Source organism: Saccopteryx leptura, chromosome 2, assembly GCF_036850995.1.
Source record: "Saccopteryx leptura isolate mSacLep1 chromosome 2, mSacLep1_pri_phased_curated, whole genome shotgun sequence".
Classification (NCBI taxonomy): domain Eukaryota; kingdom Metazoa; phylum Chordata; class Mammalia; order Chiroptera; family Emballonuridae; genus Saccopteryx; species Saccopteryx leptura.
In genome coordinates, this window is record NC_089504.1 from 185,375,887 (window position 1) to 185,401,248 (window position 25,362).

At 45.4% G+C, this 25,362-nt stretch overlaps 1 protein-coding gene and 1 long non-coding RNA gene across 5 annotated transcripts in view; one reads left to right on the plus strand and one right to left on the minus strand.

Annotated features, from left to right (window-relative positions):
- Positions 1-25,362, plus strand: part of IKZF4 (IKAROS family zinc finger 4) — a 38,994-nt gene that overhangs the window by 7,472 nt on the left and 6,160 nt on the right. Inside the window, exons 2-7 of one of the 4 annotated variants that reach the window (XM_066369728.1) lie at positions 1,924-1,974; positions 2,298-2,339; positions 11,535-11,639; positions 12,610-12,870; positions 13,524-13,691; positions 18,248-18,397. In XM_066369728.1, coding sequence (XP_066225825.1) covers positions 1,935-1,974; positions 2,298-2,339; positions 11,535-11,639; positions 12,610-12,870; positions 13,524-13,691; positions 18,248-18,397 — 766 coding nt within the window. In that variant the 5' untranslated portion in view covers positions 1,924-1,934. Of the gene's footprint in view, positions 1-1,923; positions 1,975-2,297; positions 2,340-8,378; positions 8,466-10,179; positions 10,274-11,534; positions 11,640-12,609; positions 12,871-13,523; positions 13,692-18,247; positions 18,398-25,362 lie in introns of those variants that run through there. The other 3 variants (XM_066369727.1, XM_066369729.1, XM_066369730.1) reach the window with 3 other exon arrangements.
- LOC136395273 (uncharacterized) lies at positions 2,579-8,348 on the minus strand. The gene is made up of 3 exons (XR_010749303.1): positions 8,266-8,348; positions 5,039-5,152; positions 2,579-2,858 (listed from the first exon to the last, which is right to left on the minus strand). It is a non-coding gene; the product is annotated as an uncharacterized lncRNA (long non-coding RNA).

The following is a 25,362-nucleotide window of genomic DNA, read 5'->3' on the forward strand; positions in this document are numbered from 1 at the left end:
AAAGAGAAGTTGAGCCTGACCAGGCGGTGGTGCAGTGGATAGAGCGTCAGACTGTTATGCGGAGGACCCAGGTTCGAGACCCGGAGGTTGCCGGCTTGAGCATGGGCTCATCTGGTTTGAGCAAAGTTCACTACCTTGAACCCAAGGTCACTGGCTTGAGCAAGGGGTCACTCGGTCTACTGTAGCCCCCTGGTCAAGGCACATATGAGAAAGCAGTCAATGAACAACTAAGGTGCTGCAACCAAGAATTGATGCTTCTCATCTCTGTCCCTTCCTGTCTGTCTGTCCCTCTCTCTGTCACAAAAAAGAAAAAGAAAAAAAAGAGGAGTTGAAAATACACCTAGAGAGATTTTTCTTCCATACCCAGTCTTCCTGGTGAGACTAGCAATCTCTCTGATGACATCTAAAGGATTTGCTTTGCAAATATTTCAGGCTTTTTCTTTTTTCTTAGAGAGAGAGAGGAAGGGAGAGAGAGGTGAAAAGCATCAACTTGTAGTTGTATCACTTTAGTTGTTTATTGATTGCTTTCTCATATGTGCCTTGACTGGGGACTCTGTGCCAGTGACCCCTTGTTCATGCCAACGACCTTCTGCTCAAGCTAGTGACCTCAGGGTTTTGAACCTGGGACCTCAGTGTCCCAGGTCAATACTGTATCCAGTGTGCTACCACGGGTCAGGCGTAATGTTTCAGGGTTTTTTGTGAGACATTTTAGAGACATGTGATGCCTCTCAGAACTAGACAGAAATGACCCAGGTGGGGAAAGAGACGGGAACAGACTTTACCCCTGTGTTCCCTCCAGGACCCCTCACCCCTGGCTCTATCAATATAATATTACAAGCAAACCAAATTTTTTATTTTTTATTTTTTTTATTTTTAGAGGGGAGAGAGAGAGGGAGAGAGAGAGAGAGACCGAGAGAGAGAAGGGAGGAGGAGCTGGAAGCATCAACTCCCATATGTGCCTTGACCAGGCAAGCCCAGGGTTTCGAACCGGTGACCTCAGCATTTCCAGGTCGACGCTTTATCCACTGCGCCACCACAGGTCAGGCAGCAAACCAAATTTTTATCCTTCTGCTTCAGTGGGATTCAAAAGACCAAGAATCCCAGTGGCAACTCATACTATTCCTTTGCCCCACTCTTGCTCCCCAAAATCTGTCCCTAGGGTATTTCTTTTTTCATCAGATGAATAGTGAAAGCAATTTTGGATGTATGTATGTTTTCATCAAATAGATTTTTTTTCCTCCCACAGGAGGAAATTCATTGCAACAAATGAACACTTTCAATTGTTCTTAGTTCTTCATTGTTTAATACTTTGCTGCCAATTACTGCCTGTCTTGACTAACCTGTATTTTAAATTCAGGTACCCCTCCCTTAAAAACAAACACAGCAAGGTAATTGAAGAAAAGTTGGGGAAAGCCATTTAAAGGTTTCATTTGTTTATTATACCTTCAGTAGAGGCTCTCCTCACTGAGCCTGAGGCGGGCTGCTTTCCTCCCTCTTCTACTCCAGTCCCCTCCCCCCAGCCACACACTCAGAACAGAACCCCTGGAATGACTGAATCCTGCTTCTTCCCTTTATTACTGCCCCATCCTTAACAAGGTATTGAGCCTCTATGTGACTTTTTTTTTTCCTCCCAAGGGCTGAGCTGAGCTGTAACCTGCCTCTTTTCCTACAGCATCAGCTCCACCCACAAGGAAAGGATCTCCGCTCAGAAAAACAGAAATTGTCAGTTGGAGGAGACCCTGGGGTTTGTAAGTCAGGGTACATTGTCTTCCTCACCAGGACAAGGTGTGAGCTTTTTCTTCTATAGGATAGATGAGAGCACACTTAAGTGATCCTTTAGGTTTCTTGCTAACTCCAGAATGTTAGCAAGAAACCTCCTCCCTTCCCAGATGGGCTTCTAATAGCAGTTATTTTCTCTTTCAGCAGAAACTAAGATGGACATAGAAGACTGCAATGGCCTCTCCTATGTGTCTGGTATGCCCTCTTGTGCATTCAGTCTGTCAGGGGCTGGGAGCAGACACTCTCCCCTGGGACAGAGCCTTCAGCCTATCTAGCACAGGGACCTCCGAGGGCCCTAGTCAGAGAGCTGACATTTACACTGATAGCACTGGATAGTCTTCATTTATTTTGGTCATTTCACATTCCCTAGTGGTTCTCTTCCTAGACTTCTTCAGTGATAGAAGAGGAATATGAGTAGAGACTATTTGAGAGGAATGATTTGAAGCAAAGAGATCAAATGAAGATGTAGTTCTTTCTGTTCTCTGAAGTCACCAGCCAAACATGATACTCTGTTCCAGCCAGGTGGAGAGTGGAGCAGAGTTTCAAACCTCAAAGGCCAGGTGGGTATGTAAATAAATGACCTAGGGTAGGATACTGAGCAGAAGACAATGGTGGAGACTGTCATGAACTGGAGAACACATGTCCTACCTCAAAGATGAGCAGCTCTTCAGTGTTCATGTGGTAATGTAAATCCAGTGTGGCTAAAACTTCCAACTTTTTAAAAGAAATTAGAAATCCAGATTTTTAATTTTTTTTTTAATTTTATTTTTTTTACAGAGACAGAGAGTGAGTCAGAGAGAGGGATAGATAGGGACAGACAGACAGGAACAGAGAGAGATGAGAAGCATCAATCATTAGTTTTTCATTACACGTTGCAACACCTTAATTGTTCATTGATTGCTTTCTCATATGTGCCTTGACCGTGGGCCTTCAGCAGACCGAGTAACCCCTTGCTGGAGCCATCGACCTTGGGTTCAAGCTGGTGGGCTTTTGCTCAAACCAGATGAGCCCGCGCTCAAGCTGGCGACCTCGGGGTCTCGAACCTGCCCAGTCTGACGCTCTATCCACTGCGCCACCACCTGGTCAGGCAAAATTTTTAAATTTTTTATTTATTGGTTGATTTTTAGAGAGAGAGAGAGAAATATCAATTTGTTGTTCCACTTATTTATGCATTCATTAGCTCATTCTTTTTTTCCCCTCCATTGGCTCATTCCCATATGTGCCCTGACCAGGGATCGAACCTGCAGCCCTGGCATATCAGTACAATGCTCTAACTGAGCTATCCAGCCAGGGCCACAAATCCAGGGGTTTTTTTTTGTTTTGTTTTGTTTTGTTTTTTTGTATTTTTCTGAAGCTGGAAACGGGGAGAGACAATCAGACAGACTCCCGCATGCGCCCAACCAGGATCCACCCAGCACGCCCACCAGGGGCGATGCTCTGCCCCTCCGGGCATCGCTCTGCCATGACCAGAGCCACTCTAGCGCCTGGGGCAGAGGCCAAGGAGCCATCCCCAGCGACGGGGCCATCTTTGCTCCAATGGAGCCTTGGCTGCAGGAGGGGAAGAGGGAGACAGAGAGGAAGGAGGGGGGGGTGGAGAAGCAAATGGGCGCTTCTCCTATGTGCCCTGGCCGGGAATCAAACCCGGGTCCCCCGCACGCCAGGCCGACGCTCTACCGCTGAGCCAACCGGCCAGGGCCCAGACTTTTTTTTTAAAGCGACAGAGACAGAGGGATAGATAAGGACAGACAGGCAGGCAGGGAGAGAGATGAGAAACATCAACTCGTAGTTATGCCACTTTAGTTGTTCATCGATTGCTTTCTCATATGTGCCTTGACTGGGGGACTCCAGCAGAGCGAGTGAGCAACCTTGGGCTTCAAGCCAGTTACCATGGGGTCATGTCTATGATCCCACGCTCAAACCAGTGACCTCGCACTCAAGCTGGTAAGCCCATGCTCAAGCCGGATGAGCCCACACTCAAGCCGGTGACCTTGGGTTTTGAACCTGGGTTCTCTGTGTCCCAGTCCAATGCTAATCTACTGTGCCACCGCCTGGTCAGGCACAAATCCAGATTTTTTATTTAGTTTATTATTATTATTATTATTTTAAGATTTTATTCATTTGAGGGAGGAGAGAGAGAGAGAGAGAGAAGGGAGACACAAGGGGGGAGGAGCAGGAAGCATCAACTCCCAACTCCCATATGTGCCTTGACTGGGCAAGCCCAGGGTTCCGAACCGGCGACCTCAGTGTTCCAAGTCGAGGCTTTATCCATTGCGCCACCACAGGTCAGGAACCAGATTTTATATTAAATGTCTCCATTGAAAAATAATGACTTGGCCCTGGCTGGTTGGCTCAGCAGTAGAGCATCAACTTTGCGTGTGGAAGTCCCAGGTTTGCTTCCCAATCAGAGCACACAGGAGAAGCAACCATCTGCTTCTCCACCACTCCCTTTCCTCCTCCTTCTCTCTCTCTCTCCCTTTCCGTCTCCCTCTCCCTTTCATAGCCATGGCTCATTCGAACAAGTTGGTCCTGGGCACTGAGGATGGCACTATGGCCTCTCCTCAGGCACTAAAATAGTTTGTTGCCAAGCAATGGAGCAATGGCCCCAGATGGGCAGAGCATCGCCCTATAGGGGGCTGGCTGGGTGGATCCTAGTCGAGGCGCATATGGGTGTCTGTCTCTCTGTCTCCTCGCCTCTCAATAATAATAATAATAATAATAATAATAATAAAAGAAAAATAATGACTCAATTTTTTTTCGTAGCAAGAGAGAGACTAACAAACAGGCAGGAAGGGAGAGAGATGAAAAGCATCAACTCACAGTTGCGGCACCTTAGTTGTTCATTGATTGCTTTCTCATATGTGCCTTGACCTGGGGGCTCCAGCTGAGCCAGTGACCCCTTGCTCAAGCCAGCGACCTGGGGTCTCTAACCTGGTCCTCAGTGTCCCAAACCAATGCTTTATCCACTGTGCCACTGCCTGGTCAGGCTGACTCAGTATTTTTTTTAAATGTTCCATGGGGCAAGCCAAACTTATCTATGGGCTGAACTCAGCTAATAAACCAACAACTTACAGCCTTTGAAGCTTTTGGAGATAGAGCCTAATTCTCAATTCCCCCAATCCTTTTCCACAATCATAACATACAGCTTTTTTTTCTTTTTTTTTAATTTTTAAAAATTCATTTTAGAGAGGTGGGGGGGAAGAAAGAAAGAGAGAGAGAAAGAAGGGGGGGAGGAGTAAGAAGCATCAACTCCCGTATGTACCTTGATCAGGCAAGCCCAGGGTTTCAAACTGGCGACCTCAGCATTCCAGGTCAATGCTTTATCCACTGTGCCACCACAGGTCAGGCACATATAGCTTTTCATACCTGCCAAATACTGTCATTGAGTTGGAAAAGATCATTGATTATAATATGACTGGCTTTTAGAGATATGCAAGTAATCGGGATCCTCTCAGAGTTTAACAAGGTGAAAATAAATAAGGAACTTTGTCTCCCTCTTTAAAGGTATAGGAAAGGGCCTAAGACAGAGTATATTTAAGATGGAAGGAGTAATTTCTGCACCATTAGAATGTCAGGGCAGGATATTATTATAGAGATATGGAAAGCCAGAATTGGGTTTTGACATAATGAGTATCCCCATTAGAAATCCAAGTACTGGCTCTGGCTGGCTAGCTCAGTGGTAGAGCATCAGCCTGGCGTGTAGAAGTCCCGGGTTTGATTCCCGGCCAGGGCACACAGGAGAAGCACCCATTTGCTTCTCCATCCTTCCCCCTCTACTTTCTTTCTGTCTCTCTTCCCCTCCAGCAGCCAAGGCTCCACTGGAGCAAAATCGGCCCGGGAGCTGAGGATGGCTCCATGGCCTCTGCCTCAGGCACTAGAATGGCTCCGTTCCAAGGGAGCAACGGCCCAGATGGGCAGAGCATCACCCCCTGGTGGGCATGCCGGGTGGATCCCGGTCGGGCATATGCAGGAGTCTGTCTCTGCCTTCCCAACTTCTCACTTCAGAAAAATACAAAAAAAAAAAAAAAGAAGAAGAAAGAAAGAAGTCCAAGTACCATTGTAGAAATGACCTCTAGCTCCCCCTCCCTTTTTTCTTACCTTAAAGTGGGACCTATGGAGGAATTATGGGCATGCACTAAGGAAGATAGTGGGATAGATCAGGCTCATATTTAAGAGTCATTGACAACTGTAGCTAATTTAAGAGAAGACACCTCTGACCCCTTTTCACGTAAGGAGGGAAGGAGTTGGAATGTGTAAAAATATTCAGTACCTGCTGCATGCTGGACAGTGTGACAGGGATCCAGTAGACTGACTTAATTGAAAGAGACTTTATTGGTATGAAAGTCATAGAGGAACCTTCTGAGGAACCAGCCAACCCTCCTGCTCAGCTAACCCTATTCAGAAAACCATTACAGAACAACAGCCACACTCAGGACCCTGCTTTATTGTTGGGGACCACTCAGATGGATAAAAACCAGCCCCTGCTCTATGGCGGACAAATGAGAAACCAGGAAGGTGGCCAAGCAAATAGCCCACAGAGCTCATTTCAGTTTTATCCATGGAGAATATTGGATATTATTTTTATTTTATTTTTTATTTTAGTCTGATAAGGGGAGGCGGAGAGACAGACTCCCACATGTGCCCTGACTAGGATCCACCTGGCAAGCACACTAGGGAGCGATGCTCTGCCCATCCGGGGCCCTTGCTCCTTGCAACCAGAGCCATTTTTTAAGTGACTGAGGTGGAAGCCATGGAGCCAGCCTCAGAGCCTGAAGCCAACTGGCTTGAGCCAGTCGTCAATTGAGCCAATCCAGCCGTGGCTGTGGGGGTGGGGGTGGGGTGGAGGGGAAGCAGATGGGCGCTTCTCCTATGTGCCAGAATCGAACCTGGGGCTTCCACACACAGAGTGATGCTCTACCACTGCACCAATCAGCCAGGGTGAGAATATTGGATGTTACAGGGAAATTTCTGAGGGTGTTTGCTTTACTGGGCTATGAAAACAAACTTTCCCTGCTTTTAGCAGGTTGGCATTTCTGATATAAGAGAAGGCCTCTGCATAGGATGGCTTTTGGATAAAAGTAGAGGCCAGAAAACCATCTCTGTTTTGAGAATTCTAGGTGTCAACAGCTACCTTAGAAGGAGAAAAGGGAAAATTAAGATAGGGCCAACATTAGCCTTGAAAAGTAGCCTCTGCAGGACTGAGCATGGCTGAGACAGTCCACTTGAGAGGCATCTGAGAGCCTGTTACTGACCCATCTCCTGGACTGATATGGAAGCAATGGGAAAGGCTCATGCAATGTGCACACCTAATGCACACCAGTGGCTCCTGCAAGGCCATCACAGCTCTTCTACCTCCACACCAGGTGAATTTCTCTCACCCACCACTTGATGAAGGGGATTATCTCTCTCCTGTTCTTCAAAGAGATTTTCCCACCTCACAGAAACTGATACAGAAGGTCCATCTTTTCTAAGGGTGCACAGATCACTTTCTCCTGGGGGAGAAAGGGAAGAGCAGGGGAGTCCATTAATTTACCATACAGACTCTCTCCCCTCCTCCATTCCCTATCTTTCAAGGGAAACAGTTGCTCCAATCGGCTCATGCAATTATTTCAGCAGTGCTTGTCCCAAGTTTTCTGGGACTGTTAAATATTTAAGGGAACCTTAGTAGAAAGGGACCCAGAGGTAGGCAGTGCAAAGTTTCCAGCCCCTCCCACCCCCAAATTCTTGGAATCAGAAAATCTAGTCTCTAAAGTAGGTCAGCTCCTCTGCAAGGCAAGGGAGCAGAGGCCTTGTCTTGATAGAGGGCGAATTCATCCAGGGATGTCTGCTGCCTGCTGGGCCCCAGGGGCCCAGGAGGGGAGAAGAGGTGCCTGGGGATCTGAAATGACTCAAGGCCACAGCAGTCTGAGACTACAGATCACGATGAGCCCTCTCCTGGCAAAGGAGGAGGAGGCTGTCAGTCCCCAGATCTGCACAACGACCTCCCTCCTGGAGGAGGAGGGAATAAAAGTGCCTAAGTTTCGTAGGGAAGGGGCTTTCTGCCCCAAGTCCTGGGCCCCATGACCTCTGGGACCTCGGCTTCCCCAGCTCCTGGAGGATTAAGCCTTCCCTGGGGACCCCCTTTCTCCCTCCCACCTGAGGGCCCATCCATCTCTCTTTCTTACACACAGTCTTGGTACTCTCAGGCATTTGTTATGCAGTTCCTCTTTGTCTGCTGGGCACGAGGGCAACGGCATCTGCCTCCCTCTCCGTGTGCAACCCCCCCCCCCCCCCCCCGCCCCTTCACAGGCTTGGGAAAGACATGCTGTAGCCTAGCATTCTCCACACACACCAGACACACGTATACATTCTCTGCAGCCCCCTCCTCAAGCATATCCAAGCGTGCATTTGCTTACGCGCGCTCTCTCTCTCACACAGACACACACACTCACATACATACACCCTAGGCTGAGCTCTTCTTGCTGGCTGCAGCCGTGGGCCCCTGCTCACCGTGCCGCTGCCGCTGCCTGCGAAATGACGGCGGTTCCCCTCACTTCCAGGAATCCACGCTTCCTGGAAGGTGAGTGGCTGGGTTCACCCCTGCCTGCCACCGAGACGCAGACATGCACACACCACCCGCACTCCCTCGCCGTTTCCAAGGCGGCGGCCGCGTACGCACCCCAGGGTCTCACCGGCAAGGGAAGGATAATGTAAGTTCAGCCAGAAGGTAGTTAGTGGAGGGGATTGGGGGGTTCTGGGGGTAGGGAGTCAATTCAGTAACAACTCCCGAGACTGAGGAGAGGGAAAGAGGATGGGGGCTGTGTGTGTAGCGGGGGAGGGGGCGTTCCTCCTTACACTTGCGGAGGATGGGAAAGGGTGTTTGGTGTTGCTAAGCAAAGACTGCGACTTGGACGGTGGGAGCTTGTGGTGACATCTTGATTAGGCCTTGGGGACAGATGTAGAGCTGCCCAGGTGAAATGCTGAGACAGGCCAGGGTGGGAATAGATAATAGAATCTAGGTAAAGAGGAACCTTGGTAGCAGATGCCTCAACCTGGAACAGAGATCTGAGGGGGCCTCAGCCTCCTCCCCACAATAGAGCTGGGGACGGGCATCTTTCTTTGCTCCTGCACCTACTATTCCCTGCTAGCAGGCTGTCATCCTGGTCCCCTGGAGCTCCTGGTCAAGAAAGGGAAAGCAGTTAGTTAGGTTGAGGTCCTTTGCAGAGAAGTGTGGAGGTTCTCCAACCTCACAGCTATTCACTAGAGGTAGCCACTCTTGGAGGAATGGAGGAAGGGCAGCAGAAGCAGGAGAGCTAGTCTCCTTCAGCATATGAAACACATTTGCTTGTGGGATGTTACCCCGGCTCCTGTCTCCCTCTTGCTTTTCTGCCCAGTACTCACCTAGTTCCTCTGATGTAAACCTCATAATTTAACTTTGCCCTGTTCAGGTAATTTGTGATGACTCTGACCAAGAAAATTTCTCTGAGATCTGAGAGCAGCCTTCTTGGCTTTGACAATCTGGGATTTCTTGGGCATCCCAGACATTTGAAATTCCCTCACTGGGGTTTCTAAGGCTGAGAGAGGAACTGCTGAACTTCCTAAATCTGACTCTAGTCCCCTTGTCCTGTTAGCTGGAAAACACAATCCCTGGGGCCCCATCAAGATTTTCTGACTCCTGAAATGATTCATTTTTATGTATTAGCTCACAAAAGTAGACTTGAGCCTGTTTTCCCTCTTACCTTTATCCTAGGGAGGTCAGCAACATCAAAGCGCTTCCTGAACCACTGGCGGGACTCTGAAGTCACCTGCTCTTCCTCCTGTTCCCAGGCCTTAATGGGAAAAGCAACAAAGCATGTTTTCCCCTTAATGTCTCTAAATATTCCTTTAAGGATATTTCCCCCCGTATTCAAGCTGCTGGACCCACGAGGCAGCCTCAGCCTAGTAGGCTGGGACCAGCAATGAATTTCCAGCAAGCTCCTCATCCTTTTAGGGTCAGGGACTCAGTGACAGGGCCCGAAGCCCTGTCCTTCCCCCATTACAGACATGAAGTGATTTAGGGCAAGTCAGCTCTAATGATTGAAAAGTAATGATAAGATACCTTAGTAAACACCACACATAGTTGAGAGGACATATTTTAAAACTGGGTCTGGGTCTACATGTCTCAGCTCACAACTCTGAAATGCTTACTTCATGATATGTGTGTGGTTCTGATTTGGGGCAACTTTTGTAGATAACCATGCTTATCTAAAGAGTCCCAGCTGGGAAAACTCAGTTTTAAGCCATAGGCTTTTTCTATAGATAGTAAACAAATTTCCTCAGTTTTTGATGGGCTAGACTAGTGTGGGAAATGGGACTTTTAGGAAGGATATGAATGAGAAATGGTCCCAAAGTCCTGAGTGGTTGTTTTCTTCCCACTGACCAAAGCTGGAGAGGGATCCCTCAGGAGGGTGTGTTCCGGATTTCTTGCCTCAGGCCCAAGACTCCAACCATTTTATAATGGAATCTTTATTTTGTGAAAGTAAGTATGTGCATAGCTGGGATATTGGGTAAAGTACTAATAGGTGGACTTCAGGGATGAATTTTAGGGTTTCTCTCTCTCTCTCTCTCTCTCTTCCATATTTAGGCCTGTCTGCACACATCCATGCATGTTCATGTTAGCAGATAATGTAGAGGCTCTGGGTATGTTTACCCCAGTAGGTATGTTCTCTTTATGCGTATCTACATATGTGATCGGTGTCTGTGTCTGTTTGTCTACATATGTTTTATTTCACCTATGTAGAAGACTGTGGGGAGGAGGAATTTTAAAAAAAAAAAGACATTTATATCTTCAGGTATGTCTTCTGATTTTTTTAAAACATATTAAATTCTCAACCTATTTACAAAGCAATTTGTCAACTAGTTAAAATAAATATATTGAAAATAAACTGGTTATTTTACAGCAAGGGAATACCAGGTAGTAAATATCTGATTGGAATCATATCAGATAGGATGCTTTCTGGAATAAATTCTCGCTAATTTTAGAAAGTCTAATGGGCTTAATTCCCCTACTGAAACAGTGAGTCCCAGTTGGCTTTGCAGATGGTGGTTCAGGGCACGGGCACTTACTTTTTGTGATCAGATCCTGGTTCCACCACTACTGGCTTGTGACCTTGGACAAGTAACCTAGTCTCTTTTGTGCCTCAGTTTCCTTATCTGCAAAATTAAGATAATATTGGCACCTACTTTATAGGGTTGTTGTAAAGATAAATGAAATAAAAGAAAGATTAAATGAAATAATTCATTGAAGGTGCATTGAACAATTCCTAGCACACAGTAAGCAGTCAATTAATGTTAGCTGCCATCATTATGATTGCTATTATCATCATTAGATTCAGGGACAATTTCAGCTGCCTTCCCTGCAGATCCCATATCTGGTGTTGGGGGCTCCGGAGAGGAGATAGGGAAGAACATCTATCCTGAGCTGCCTCCCTGCTGAGGCCCCCATTTTCCTCTCTACCCTGGTCCGCCCAGCCCCAGCCCTGCTTCCTGTGGATGTCAGGCAGTGATGCTCTTCCCCTCAGGCCTAGAAAAAGGTAGGGTGGGCAAGCCCCAGCCACTGAACTCGCAAAAGTCAGCACCAGGCACCCAGGTTGGTGAGGGCACAGGGTATATTGCCCAGCATACACAACACTGCCTTGTACATGGCTATAAGATTAATGTCACTGAATTTTGAAAAGATTAGGCAATTTAATAATGTCTACAGCTACAGCTTCACCTGCCCTCTCACTCTCTCCTCCAAGGTAGCGGGGACTCATCTCTGGAGAAGGAGTTCCTTGGGGCCCCAGTGGGGCCCTCATTGAGCACCCCCAACAGCCAGCACTCTTCTCCCAGCCGCTCACTCAGTGGTAAGTGCGCCCTCCTGCCCTCACCTGGCACTAGGCACCCCTGTTTGTGTTTGGCCCTTGATTCATCTTCCACTGGCAGCCATTTCTCCATCGCTGCCTCACTCTAGTTTCCTGCTCTGAGTCTCTAAAAGCAGTAAGGAGCTCAGTGTCTAGGATTTTCCTGACTTCTGAAAGGAGAATGAGTGGGCACTGCCAGACTAGGGTGAAATTAAAAGCAGCATGAGTGGGATTAAGGTAAAGGCCCCAAAGAGAAAGTCTGGAGTTAGAGTAGCAGATAGATAGAAATAACCATGAGCTGGAGTTAGACAGGAAATAGAGATGAGAAGGATCTCCTCATCACCCCCTTCCAATTCTCCTACCCAGACAGGGTCCCCAAGACTGCCTCTCAGCTGGCCTTAGATCTGTGACATTCTCTAAATGGTTGGAATAGCCAGGAATGTAGGTCAGAGCTAGAGCCAAAGCTTTCTCCTCAATGGCTCCTCCCTCCTCCATCCCCCTCTCCAGATTTCAGTGGAGGGGAGTAGAGGGGCTCAGTCTTCCCTGGTGGGAGGGTAACATCAGCCACGGCTGTCTTCCAGTTTTGCTCTCTCTTTAGCCCTGTCTCTTTAGTCCTCCTAGGACTGTTTTCCCGCCACTGTGACTTGCTGGCTTCCTGCCCAGGGCCAGTCAGACATCTTTCTTAATGACAAGAGAGTGGAGAAATAGGCCCCCTTAGCTTTATCCTCTCCACAGTGACAGAAGACATCCAATGTACCCCAACTTTTTTCTCTTGATGCCTATTTGCTTGATCAGGGCATAGGAAGAAAATGTTGTTTCAGGTCCCAACAGGATACCTAGAGTATTGGTCTCTTTTGAAGCTTGAGTGTCTCAGGGCTTAGAACTCCTTTTGGACTTCAGGAGTGCCATTCTGGCCTGGGGGCAGGCTCTCCACTTTGCCTGTCTCTATCCTAAATACCATTCCACCCTCCAGCCAACTCCATCAAGGTGGAGATGTACAGCGATGAGGAGTCGAGCAGACTGCTGGGGCCAGATGAGCGGCTCCTGGAAAAGGATGATAGTGTGATTGTGGAAGACTCATTGTCAGAGCCCCTGGGCTACTGTGATGGAAGTGGGCCAGAGCCTCATTCCCCTGGTGGCATCCGGCTGCCCAATGGCAAGCTCAAATGTGATGTCTGTGGCATGGTCTGCATTGGACCCAACGTGCTCATGGTGCACAAGCGCAGTCACACAGGTGAGTAAGCCAGGGGACCAGGGAGGAACTCCTGGGTGGGCTGGAGAGGCAGAGGTGGTATTAGGAGGCCATGCTGGAGTGGGTGAGCTCAGAAAGGGAAAGGTCTCTCCTGGCACATTCCTCGCTGAGGAAAGGGGGGAGTTGGAATGTAGAGTCCCTGAATACCTGAACTTTCCTCAGCTGTTATTATAAAGCTGACGTTTTTCTCAAATAGTAAGGGAAGGGAAGGTGTTACAGCCTCAAAAAAGATCCTATACCCAATGCGGGTAGGACTCATAGGTATTATTTGAGCCCTCCTATCTCATGAATAAAAATAGAAGAAAAAGCATGGACTACACAAGCCTCTCTCAGCTTCCTTGGGCTTCGGGCTCCTGGATCAGATAGAGGCCGGTCAGCTTGGTTTTTGACAATGATCTGTGTTCTTAGCTGCACCCTTCTCCCTGTCACACACCCCCTAATCCACACCTTTCCTAGATAAGACTTTTCCCAGGGGCTCTGTATTAAGAAGGATTTGTATGCGTAACACAGCCTGCCCTTCCAAAATGTGTCCTGAGCAGCCTCCCTGAGGCAGTATGGGGCTTTGGGTGGGGGGCTAGCTCAGCCCTCAGAGTTCCTCACACCCAGTCCTCTGGGATCTGTTCTTTGTCTTGCAGGTGAACGGCCCTTCCATTGCAACCAGTGTGGTGCCTCTTTCACTCAGAAGGGGAATCTGCTGCGTCACATCAAGCTGCACTCTGGGGAGAAGCCCTTCAAATGTCCCTTCTGCAACTATGCCTGCCGCCGGCGTGATGCACTCACTGGCCACCTCCGAACACACTCAGGTCAGTGATCTTTCCAGTAGGGAGCTGAGGAAGTGGGATCCCAGTATGCCCAACAAATAGAGCTCAGAGACTTCTCTTGTATCTGGAGAGTTATAGTGTCTGTCACTGAGAAGGGCAGAGCACTCCCAGAATGGATAGGGCCCTGCCTCTCTAACCTCTCCTCTGGCCCTGCCAGTAGCTCAGTTGGTTAGAGCATCATCCTGATATGCCAAGGTTGTGAGTTCTATTCCTGGTCAGTGCACATACAAGATCAACCAATGAATGCATAAATAGGTGGAACAATAAATCAGTGTTTCTCTCTCTCTTCCTACCCCCTTCTTCTCTCTCTAAAATCAATCAATAAAATTTAACCCCTCACCTGACCTGCGGTGGCGCAAAGGATAAAGTGTCGACCTGGAATGCTGAGGTTGCCGGTTCAAAACCCCAGGCTTGCCTGACCAGGCAGTGGTGCAGTGGATAGAGCATCAGCCTGGGATGCTGAGAACCCAGGTTTGAAATCAAGGTTGCTGTCTTGAGCATGGTCTCATGCAGCTTGAGTGTGGGATCTCATGCGTGGGATCATAGACATGACCCCAAGGTCGCTGGCTTGAGCAAGGGGTCACACTCAGCTGGAGCCCCCCAGTCCAGGCACATATGAGAAAGCAATCAATGAACACCTAAGGTGCTACAGTGAATAATTAATGCTTCTCATCTCTTTCCCTTCCTGTCTGTCTGTCCCTGTCTGTCTGTCTGTCTGACTCTCTAAAATAATAATAATTTTTAAAAAACAACCCAGGTCAAGGCACATACAAGAAGCAATTCACTCTTCCTCCCCTTTCTCTCTCTATCTCTAAAAAAATCAATAAATAACATCTTAAGAAAAATTAAAACCCCCCTCTGGGCAGCAGGTCTCATGGAAAATTTGGGGGACTCTGATGAGGTATTTTACATGTGCCACACTCTACCAGGGACTAAAGGAGTGCAGGCAGGTTCTTGGCTCATGACAGTCACCATACCCTCCCTGACTGGTTTTAAAGTTCACGCTGATGGCAGAACCACCTACTCTTCTTTTTCACAAAACTTTTTAATTTTTTAGAGAAAGAGACATTAATTTGTTGTTCCCCTTACTTATACATTCACTGGTTGATTTCTTATATGTGCCCTGACCAAGGATCAAGTCCACGACCTTGGCGTATTGGTACGACACTCTGAGCTACCCTGTCAGGGCCCATCGCCCCCACTTCTGAGGCGAAAAGGTAACCCCTTTTTCCACTTGCATCTGCCCCAAGCCCCACACCTGTCACTATCTTCATTACCTTTCCCCCAGGCAACAATAGAGTTCTGTACATTTCTTTTCTTCCTCCTGGTTCCTGAAAAGATCCAGAGGCCTCCCAAGCTGGAAGAAAGGAAGCCTAGGAAAAAATAATCCCATTTCCGTTCCCCATTTCAAGGGGTTTCTGAGCAGGAGCAAGTGCCTGGAGCTCAGTATCTGGAACAGTGCCAGGGAACTTGACTAACTTGATTTTCCAGCCCAGCCAAGACCAAATCAACATCTACCTGAATCAGCTGAACAGATAGCACTTTTGAAGGATTTTACTAAATTTTTTTTTAAAACTTATTTATTGATCTTAGAAGGGAGACAGAAACATCGATCTTTTCCTGTATGTGCCCTGAGGGGGGAATTGAACCCACAACCTCTGCATATCATAACAATGTTCTTAACCAATTAAGCTATTCAGCTAGGGCACTTTTTACTAGGTTTTAAGCTTTTGGCTTGGACTTGGGGAAAGGCCAGGAGCTGAGCTGGCAGGAAAAAGGGAGCTTAAGATTGGGAAAAGGAGGAAGGAGGGCAAAGGGGAAAGAAATATCAGGGTTGGTCCCTGGAAACTTACTTTGCTATTTCTCTCTTTTCCTAAACTCTCATGGGCCAGAATTTAAAGGGATACAGCAATCACCTCACCATCCTCCACTTTTTTCAGCCACATACCTTGCTTTAGGTTCTCTCACCTTGGAGCTAGGACCTCTTCATCTCTAAGTATGTGGAGAAACAACAGGGAGAAAGATCATCATTGATTCATGCTTTATAATCTGCAGAGCATTTCATTGTGTCTCCTCATGCGATCCTCATATCAATTCCAAGGTAGATGTTGCTATCACCATGTTGCTGACAAGGAAACTGAAGCTCTAGAAAAAGGAAAACTGACTTGCCAGTCATAGAGCTGTTCTTTTTACAGCCTCACTGGAACCCCATCAAGGCCCAGTACAAGAGAGATTCATGCTCCCTTTCCTGGGAAAACAGGCATCTCCCCTGCTGGTTTGGAACAATGATGGCTGGGCCCCTAGAATTCTAACGGACAACTAATCCTTACCATGGCAGGGGTGGGTGTGGATTTTGGATGTTCTATAAGAGAGTTTTAAAGCCAGAAGAAGACACCTTTGTATTGTTGTGCCCCACCTTTGTGAAATGCTTTCTATTACAACCCACACTATAAGAAAAATGGGGTTCCTTTCGGTTGTTAAACCATTTCTCTGAGTCTTGAGTGGATGGGGACCATGGCTTTAATTTCATCCCCCAAATACTGAGCAAGAGCAAGATAGCAGTAGACTGAATCAAGGTCCAGTTTAGGCATGGGATAGGAGGCGGGTTCCTGGAGACACCTTCTCCTTTCTCCCTGTTAAGTAGGAGCAAGATACATAAATTAAAATATAAGATACCTTGTTTCTCTCACTTTTTTCTCTGCTTTCACAAATATCATTTCTCAAAAGTTGTCTTTAAAGGAAGTATTGATCGGTTTCCAAACCTTTTCTCTTCACTAGAAACAAAATCTTTGTAACTTGTTCTTAGAGGAAAAAAAAAAACCTCCAAAGTTGTTCTGTTCTTTTTATACTCTATTGTTTTCCTCTCTGTTCTTTTATTCTTTTTTTCTTCTGAGAATTTCTCTATCACTTGATGTTTTTTTTCTGGAGATTGCTTTGTATCTCAGTGTAGAAAGACAGAAAGAATAATAAGCAGTAAAACTGGGCTAAGAGTGGAGGTAAAAAAAAGTACAAAGTCTGGCCCTGGCCGGTTGGCTCAGTGGTAGAGCGTCGGCCTGGCGTGCAGAGGTCCCGGGTTCGATTCCCGGCCAGGGCACACAGGGGAAGCGCCCATCTGCTTCTCCACCCCTCCCCCTCTCCTTCCTCTCTGTCTCTCTCTTCCCCTCCCGCAGCCGAGGCTCCACTGGAGCAAAGATGGCCTGAGCGCTGGGGATGGCTACTTGGCCTCTGCCCCAGGTGCTAGAGTGGGCTCTGGTCACGACAGAGCGACGCCCCGAGGGGCAGAGCATCGCCCCCTGGTGGGCGTGCCAGGTGGATCCCGGTTGGGCACATGCGGGAGTCTGTCTGACTGTCTCTCCCCGTTTCTAGCTTCGGAAAAATTAAAAAAAGTACAAGGTCAGTGAAAACTGCCCTCCCCACCTCAGCAGATCTAAGGGCTGTCATTTCTGTCACCCAGCCCACCAGTTTCCCCCAAACCAAAGCAGATAGTTCATAAGCAAAAAATCCCCTTGTCTGATAACACTGACACCCGCCTGCCACGTGGAAAGGTTAAACCGCAGTGTGGGCCTCAGACTCTGAGATCCTGGGGTGGGGCCAATCTGCCTGCCAGGGATGATCCTCCACCAAGTCCCTGGGTCCTTCTTTCCTTTGAGCTGCAGTTTGGCCATCTTGAGTTTCACCAGCAGTCCAACACCATATGCTCTGAATCCCCTTTCTCCTCCCATAGATGCCCATTGTGCCTCTCCTCCAAGATTTGGTCATCTATCTGTCCATCCTCACAGCTGAAGTTGGGGAGAGGAAAACAAGCAGAAGAATTCAACTGAGCCACATCCCTTCCTCCTCAAGCCAGGGAACTTTGCTCCTGGATGATTTTGTAAAGCCAGGACATGGATAAATAACTTTGAGGCTATTTCTTTTCTTTTTTTTTTTTTTTTTTTTTTTTTTTTTTTTTTTTTTTTTTTTTTGAGAGGAGAGACAATAGAGAGACAGACTCCAACCAGGATCCACCTGGCAACCCCTGTCTGGGGCTGATGCTTGAATCAACCAAGCTATCCTCAGTGCCTGAGACTAATGCTCAGACCAGTTAAGCTATCCTCAGCTCTCGGGGCAAGCTGGAACCAATTCAACCACTGGCTGTGGGAGGAGAAGAGAGAAAGAAGGGAGAGACAGAGGAGAAGAGAAGTAGATGGTTGCTTCTCTTGTATGCCCTGACCGGGGATTGAACCTGGAATGTCTGCACGCTATGCCAACGCTCTCTCTATCCACTAACTGGCCAGAGCTAACTGGCCAGAGCTTTGATGTTATTTCTTTTTTTTTCTTTTTTTTAATTTGTTCATTTTAGAGAAGAGAGGGAGAGACAGAGAAAGAGGAGAGAGAGAGAGAGAGAAGGGGGGAGGAGCTGGAAGCATCAACTCCCATATGTGCCTTGACCAGGCAAGCCCAGGGTTTCGAACCGGTAACCTCAGCATTTCCAGGTCGACGCTTTATCCACTGCGCCACCACAGGTCAGGCTGATGTTATTTCTTAACTTTCTCCTCCAGTCTCCTCTCCCACGGTGGGCAAGCCCTACAAGTGTAACTACTGCGGCCGGAGCTACAAACAGCAGAGTACCCTGGAGGAGCACAAGGAGCGGTGCCACAACTACCTGCAGAGTCTCAGCACTGAAGCCCAAGCTCTGGCTGGCCAACCAGGTGGGCTGTAGGCAGGGCTGTGCTAGGGGAAGATTTTTTTTTTTAGATTTTTTTTTTTCTGTATTTTTCTGAAGCCGGAAACCTGGAGAGACAGTCAGACAGACTCCGGGATCCACCCAGCACGCCCACCAGGGGCGACGCTCTGCCCACCAGGGGGCGATGCTCTGCCCCTCCGGGATGTCGCTCTGTTGCGACCAGAGCCACTCTAGCGCCTGAGGCAGAGGCCAAGGAGCCATCCCCAGCGCCCGAGCCATCCCCAGCGCCCGGGCCATCTTTGCTTCAATGGAGCCTCAGCTGCAGGAGGGGAAGAGACAGACAGAGAGGAAGGAGAGGGGGAGGGGTGGAGAAGCAGATGGGCACTTCTCCTGTGTGCCCTGGCCGGGAATCGAACCCGGGACTTTTGCACGCCAGCCTGACGCTCTACCACTGAGCCAACCGGCCAGGGCCGAGTTTTCTTTTCTTTTCTTTTTTTTTAAACTTTAAATGTTTTATTCTTTAAATTTTATTTAGAAAATTAACTTTAACAGGGTGACATTGATCAATAAGAGTACATAGGTTTCAAGTGAACATTTCTATAGCATATGAACTGTTGCTTATGTTGTATTCCCATCACCCAAAGTCAAATCATTTTCCGTCACCATACATTTGTCTCTCTTTATACCCTTCCCCCCACCTCCGCCCGCCTCCCCATTCACTTAAGTCCTCTACTCCCTTCCCCTTGGTAACCACTTCACTTTTGTCTATGTCCATAAGTCTCAGTTTTATATCCCAACTATGTGTGAAATCATACAGTTCTTACCTTTTTCTGATTTACTTATTTCACTCAGTAGAATGTTCTCAAGGTCCATCCATGTTGTCATAAATGACCCTATGTCATCATTTCTTATGGCTGAGTAGTATTCCATTGTATATATGCACCACATCTACTTTATCCAATCCTCTATTGAGGGACACTATGGTTGTTTCTATGTCTTGGCCACTGTGAATAATGCTGCGATGAACATGGGGGTGCATGTGTCTTTACGTACCAATGTTTTCGATAGATTCCCAGTAGAAGGATTGCTGGGTCATAAGGTAGTTCTATGCTTAATTTTTTGAAGAACTGCCATACTTTCTTCCATAGTGGTTGTACTCATTTACATTCCCACCAACAGTGAATGAGGGTTCCTTTTTCTCCACAGCCTCTCCAACACTTGTTATTACCTGTCTTGTTGATAACAGCCAATCTAACAGGTGTGAGGTGGTATCTCATTGTAGTTTTGATTTGCATTTCTCTAATAGCTAGTGAAGATGAGCATCTTTTCATGTATCTGTTGGCCATTTGTAAATCCTCTTGGGAGAAGTATCTGTTCAGGTCCTCTCCCCATTTTTTAATTGGACTGTTTGCTTGTTTGTTGCTGAGCTTTGTGAGTTCTTTATATATTTTAGATGTTAACCCCTTATCAGAGCTGTTGTTTGCAAATATCATCTTCCATTTAGTTGGCTGCCTATTTGTTTGTTTCTTTTGCTATGCAGAAGTTTTTTAGTTTGATAGAGTCCCATTCATTCATTTTTGCCTTTACTTCCCTTGTCTATGGGGTCAAATTCATAAATTGTTCTCTAAAGCCAAGGTCCATGAGCTTATTACTGTACCTATGTTTTCTTCTACATAATTTATAGTTTCAGGTCTTATATTTAGGTCTTTGATCCATTTTGAATTAATTTTTGTGCAGGGGGACAAACTATTGTCAAGTTTCATTCTTTTGCATGTGGTTTTCCAATTTTCCCAGTGCCACTTATTGAAGAGGCTTTCTTTTCTCTATTGTGTGTTTTGGCTCCTTGGTTGAAGATGATTTGTCCATATATATGTGGTTTTATTTCTGGGCTCTCAATCCTGTTCCATTGGTCTGTATGTCTGTTTTTCTGCCAATACATGCTGTTTAGATTATCGTGGCTCTGTAGTATAATTTGAAGTCAGGTAGTGTGATACCTTTGGCTTCATTCTTTCTCCTCAGGATTGCTTTAGCTATTTGGGTTTTTTTAATGGTTCCATACAAACCTGGTAAATTTTTGTTCTATTTCTTTAAAGAATGACATTGGAATTTTGATGGGGATTGCATTAAATTTGTATATTGCTTTTGGTAATATTGCTATTTTCACAATATTGATTCTTCCAATTCATAAACATGGAATATTTTTCCATTTTATTGTCTTTTTCAATTTCTTTTAATAATGTTTTATAGTTTTCAGTATATAGGTCCTTCACATCCTTTGTTGACTTTATTGCTAGGTAATTTACTCTTTTTTTTTTGTTGCAATTGTAAAAGGAATTGGGTTTTTTTTTTAGCTCATTTTGCAAAGTTTCATTGTTGGCATATAGAAAAGCAGTAGATTTGTGCATATTGATTTTGTATCCTGCAACTTTACTGTATTGGTTTATTGTTTCTAATAGTTTTGGTGGAGTCTTTGGGGTTTTCTATATACAGGACCATGTCATCTGTTAAAAGTGATACCTTTACTTATTCTTTCCCAATATGGATGCCTTTTATTTCTTTCTCTTGCCTGATTGCTCTGGCTAAAACTTCCAGAACTATGTTAAATAAGAGTGGAGAGAGTGGGCAGGTTTGTCTCATTCCTGATTTTAGAGGTAAAAAGTCTTCATTTTTTCGTCATTTAGTATATTAGCTGATGGCTTTATTATGTTGAGGTACTTTCCTTCTATTCTGATTTTATTGAGTGTTTTAAACATAAAGAGATGATGAATCTTATTGAATGCCTTTCCTGCATCTATTGATAGGATCATACAATTTTTGTTCTCTATTTTGTTGATGTGGTGCATCACATTGATCAACTTCTGTATGTTGAACCATCCTTGTGCTCCTGGAATGAATCCCTCTTGATTGTGATTTATTATTTTTTTAATGTGTTGTTTTATTTGATTTGCTAGTATTTTATATTGGATTTTTGCATCTGTATTCATAAGAGATATTGGTCTGTAGTTTTCTTTTTTTGTGTTGTCCTTGCCAGGTTTTGGTATCAAGGTTATGTTGGCCTCATAAAATGTGTTGGGGAGTATTGCTTCTTCCTCTATTTTTTGGAAGACTTTGAAAAGAATAGGTACCAAATCTTTGAATATTTACAAATTTAAAATTCACTAATGTAACCATCTGGTCCTGGACTTTTGTTTTCGGGGAGGTTTTTTGGGGGGTTTTTTTTGGTATTTTTCCGAAGCTGGAAACAGGAAGGCAGTCAGACAGACACCCGCATGCGCCCTACCGGGATCCACCCGGCGCGGCCACCAGGGGGCGTTGCTCTGTTGCAACCAGAGCTATTCTAGCACCTGAGGCAGAGGCCATAGAGCCATCCTCAGCGCCCGGGCCAACTTTGCTCCAATGAAGCCTTGGCTGCAGGAGGGAAAGAGAGAGACAGAGAAGAAGGAGAGGGAGAGGGGTAGAGAAGCAGATGGACACTTCTCCTGTGTGCCCTGGCCGGGAATCAAACCCGGGACTCCTGCACGCCAGGCTGACGCTCTACCACTGAGCCAACCGGCCAGGGCCTGGGGGAGGTTTTTGATAGTTGTTTCTATTTCCTCCCTGCTTATAGGTCTACTTAGGGTTCCCACTTCTTCGTGGCTCAGTCTAGGAAGATTGTATAGTTCTAGGAATTTATCCATTTCCTCTAGGTTGTTGAATTTGGTGGCATACAATATTTCATAATATTCTACTCTGATCTTTTGTATATCTATGATATCTGTGGAAATTTCTCCTCTTTCATTTTGGATTTTGTTTATATAAGTCCTTCCTCTTTTTTCCAAAAAAAAAAAAAATTACCTAGGAATAAAGTTAACAAAGGAGTTTAGTTTAGTGGTTTGTTGATTTTATTGATTTTTTCAAAGAACCAGCTCTTTCTTATATTAATTTTTTTTTTTTTTTTTTTTTTTTTTTTATACAGAGGCAGAGATAGACAGGGACAGGCAGACAGGAACGGAGAGAGATGAGAAGCATCGATCATCAGTTTCTCGTTGCGTGTTGCGACTTCTTAGTTGTTCATTGATTGCTTTCTCACATGTGCCTTGACCGTGGACCTTCAGCAGACCGAGTAACCCCCTGCTGGAGCCAGCGACCTTGGGTCCAAGCTGGTGAGCTCTTTGCTCAAGCCAGATGAGTCCGCGCTCAAGCTGGCGACCTCGGGGTCTCGAACCTGGGTCCTTCCGCATCCCAGTCCGACGCTCTATCCACTGCGCCACCACCTGGTCAGGCTATATTAATTTTTATATAGTTTTTTTGTTCTCTATTTCATTTAGTTCTGCTCTAATTTTTACTATTTCCTTTCCACTGCTGACTTTCCGTTGCCTTTGTTCTTCTTTTTCTATTTCAATAAGGTGTGATGTTAGGTTGTTCACTTGGGATCTCTCTTGTTTCTTGATATAAGCCTGTAATGATATAAACTTCCCTCTTATTACTGCTTTTACTGCATCCCAGAAATTTTGATATGTCATGTTGTCTTTTCAATTGTCTGTATATCTTCTGATCTCTGCTTTTATTTCTTCTTTGACCCAGTCATTTTTTAGAAGAATGTTGTCTAATTTTCACATTTTTATGGGTTTCTTTACTTCCTTTTTACAGTTGAATTCTAATTTCAAAGCCTTATGATCAGAAAATATGCTTGGTATAATTTCAATCTTCCCAAATTTGTTGATGTTAGTTTTGTGGCCCAACATATCAACATGTCTATCCTTGAGAGTGTTCCATGCACACTAGAGAAGAATGTATAATCTTTTATTTTGGGATTAAATGTCCTATAAATATCTATTATGTCCATTTGGTCCAAAGTGTTGTTTAAGGCTGATATTTCTTTTCTTTCTTTCTTTTTTTTTTTTTTTGTGTGTGTATGTGTGTGACAGAAACAAAGAGAGGAATGGATAGGGACAGACAGAAAGGGAGAGAGATGAGAAGCATCAATTCTTCATTGCAGCACCTTAGTTGTTCACTGATTGCTTTCTCATATGTGCCTTAACTAGGAGGCTACAGCAGACTGAGTGATTCCTTGCTCAAGCCAGCAACCTTGGTTTCAAGCTGGTGAGCTAAGCTCAAACCAGCGACCTCAGGGTTTTGAACCTGGGTCCTCTGCGTCCCACTCCGACGCTCTATTCACCGCGCCACCATGTGGTCAGGCTAGGCTGCTATCTCTTCATTGATTTTCTATTTGGATGATCTATCTAAAACTGTCGGTGTGTTGAAATCTCCAAGTATGATTGTGTTTTTTGTCTGCTTCTATTTTTAGATCAGTTAGTAGATGTCTTATATATTGTGGTGCTCCCTGGTTGGGTGCATATATATTAAGAAGTATTATGTCTTTTTGATACAATGTCCCCTTTATTATTATGAAGTGTCCATCTTTGTCTCTGGTTACCTTTGTTGTCTTGAAGTCAGCATTGTCAGATACGAGTATGGCTACACCTGTTTTTGTTTGTATATTATTTGCTTGGGGAATCGTTTTTACATCCTTTCACTTTGAATCTACTTTTGTCCCTGCAACTTACATGTGTCTTTTGAGGGCAGCATATAGTTGGGTTTTGCTTTTTGATCCAATCTGCTACTCTGCTCTTTATTGGTGAATTCAGTCCATTTACATTTAGGGTAACTATTGATACTTGAGTATTTCTTATAGCCACTTTATATTTTGTTTTCTGGTAGCTCTGTCTTGTTTCATTCTTCTCTCTTTTGTGTCAGTTGTTTTTGTTTGGTGGTATTCCATACTTTCTCCCTCTTTCTTCTTTTTCTAATCTGTGTGTTTCAGTAGTGGCTTTTTTGTGGGTGGTTACCATTAGGTTAAGAAAAAAGTGTTCATATGTGCAAGAATCCTTTGTCATATGAGTGCTTTTGCACTCCATCCTCCTTTGCTACTGCAGATCTTTATCCTCTCCCCTTTTATGTTATTTTTGTTGAGATTATCCTTGTTTTTATTGTGACCTTGTTGGAGCTTTTACTTATAATTTTGGTTTTTTTCTTTGTGTGTGGTCAAATAACCCCCTTGAGTATTTCCTGCAGTGGGGGTTTTCTGGTGATAAATTCCTTTTGATACATATGTCTGGAAATGTTTTTTATTTCTCCTTCATATTTGAAGGATAACTTTAATGAATATAGTATTCTTGGCTGGTAATTCCTCTTTTAGTACTTTGAATATTTGGGTCCACTCTCTTCTGGCTTGTAGAGTTTCTGCTGATAACCTAATGGGCTTTCTTTTATATGTTATGGTCTTCTTTTCCCCAGCTGCCTTGAATATTTTTTTGTCATTGATTTTTGACAATTTTATTACAATGTACCTTGGAATAGGTCTGTTAGGGTTGCAGTAACTCAGTGTTCTATTTCCTTTTTGAATTTGAGGCTCTAACTCTTTCCATAGGTTTGGGAAATTCTCATCAGTTATTTGTTTGGATAGGCTCTCCATTACCTTCTTCCTCTCTTCTTATTCTGATATACCCATTATTCTTATATTGCTCTTTCTGTTGAAGTCATTGGTAAGGTATTCATTTTGTTTATTAATTTGTTTTCTGAGCTCATTAAGTTGCTTTTTAGTGTCTTCTCGCATCTCGCTGAGTATTTTCAGAACTTCAATTTTGAATTCTCTATCATTTAATTCCAAGGCTTCCATGTGACTGAGATTTTTATTCTGGAGATTTTTCATTTTCTTTCTGAAATATGTCTCTGTCTTGTGTAACAATGCTATTCTATTTCTTCTTCCTTGATGGCATCTGAGAGTGGTATTGTTAAGAATCCTAACAAGGCCCTGGCCAGTTGGCTCAGTGGTAGAGCGTCGGCCTGGCGTGCAGAAGTCCCGGGTTCGATTCCCGGCCAGAACACACAGGAGAAGCGGCCATCTGCTTCTCCACCCCTCCCCCTCTCCTTCCTCTCTGTCTCTCTCCCTTCCCGCAGCGAGGCTCCATTGGAGCAAAGATGGCCCGGGCGCTGGGGATGGCTCCTTGG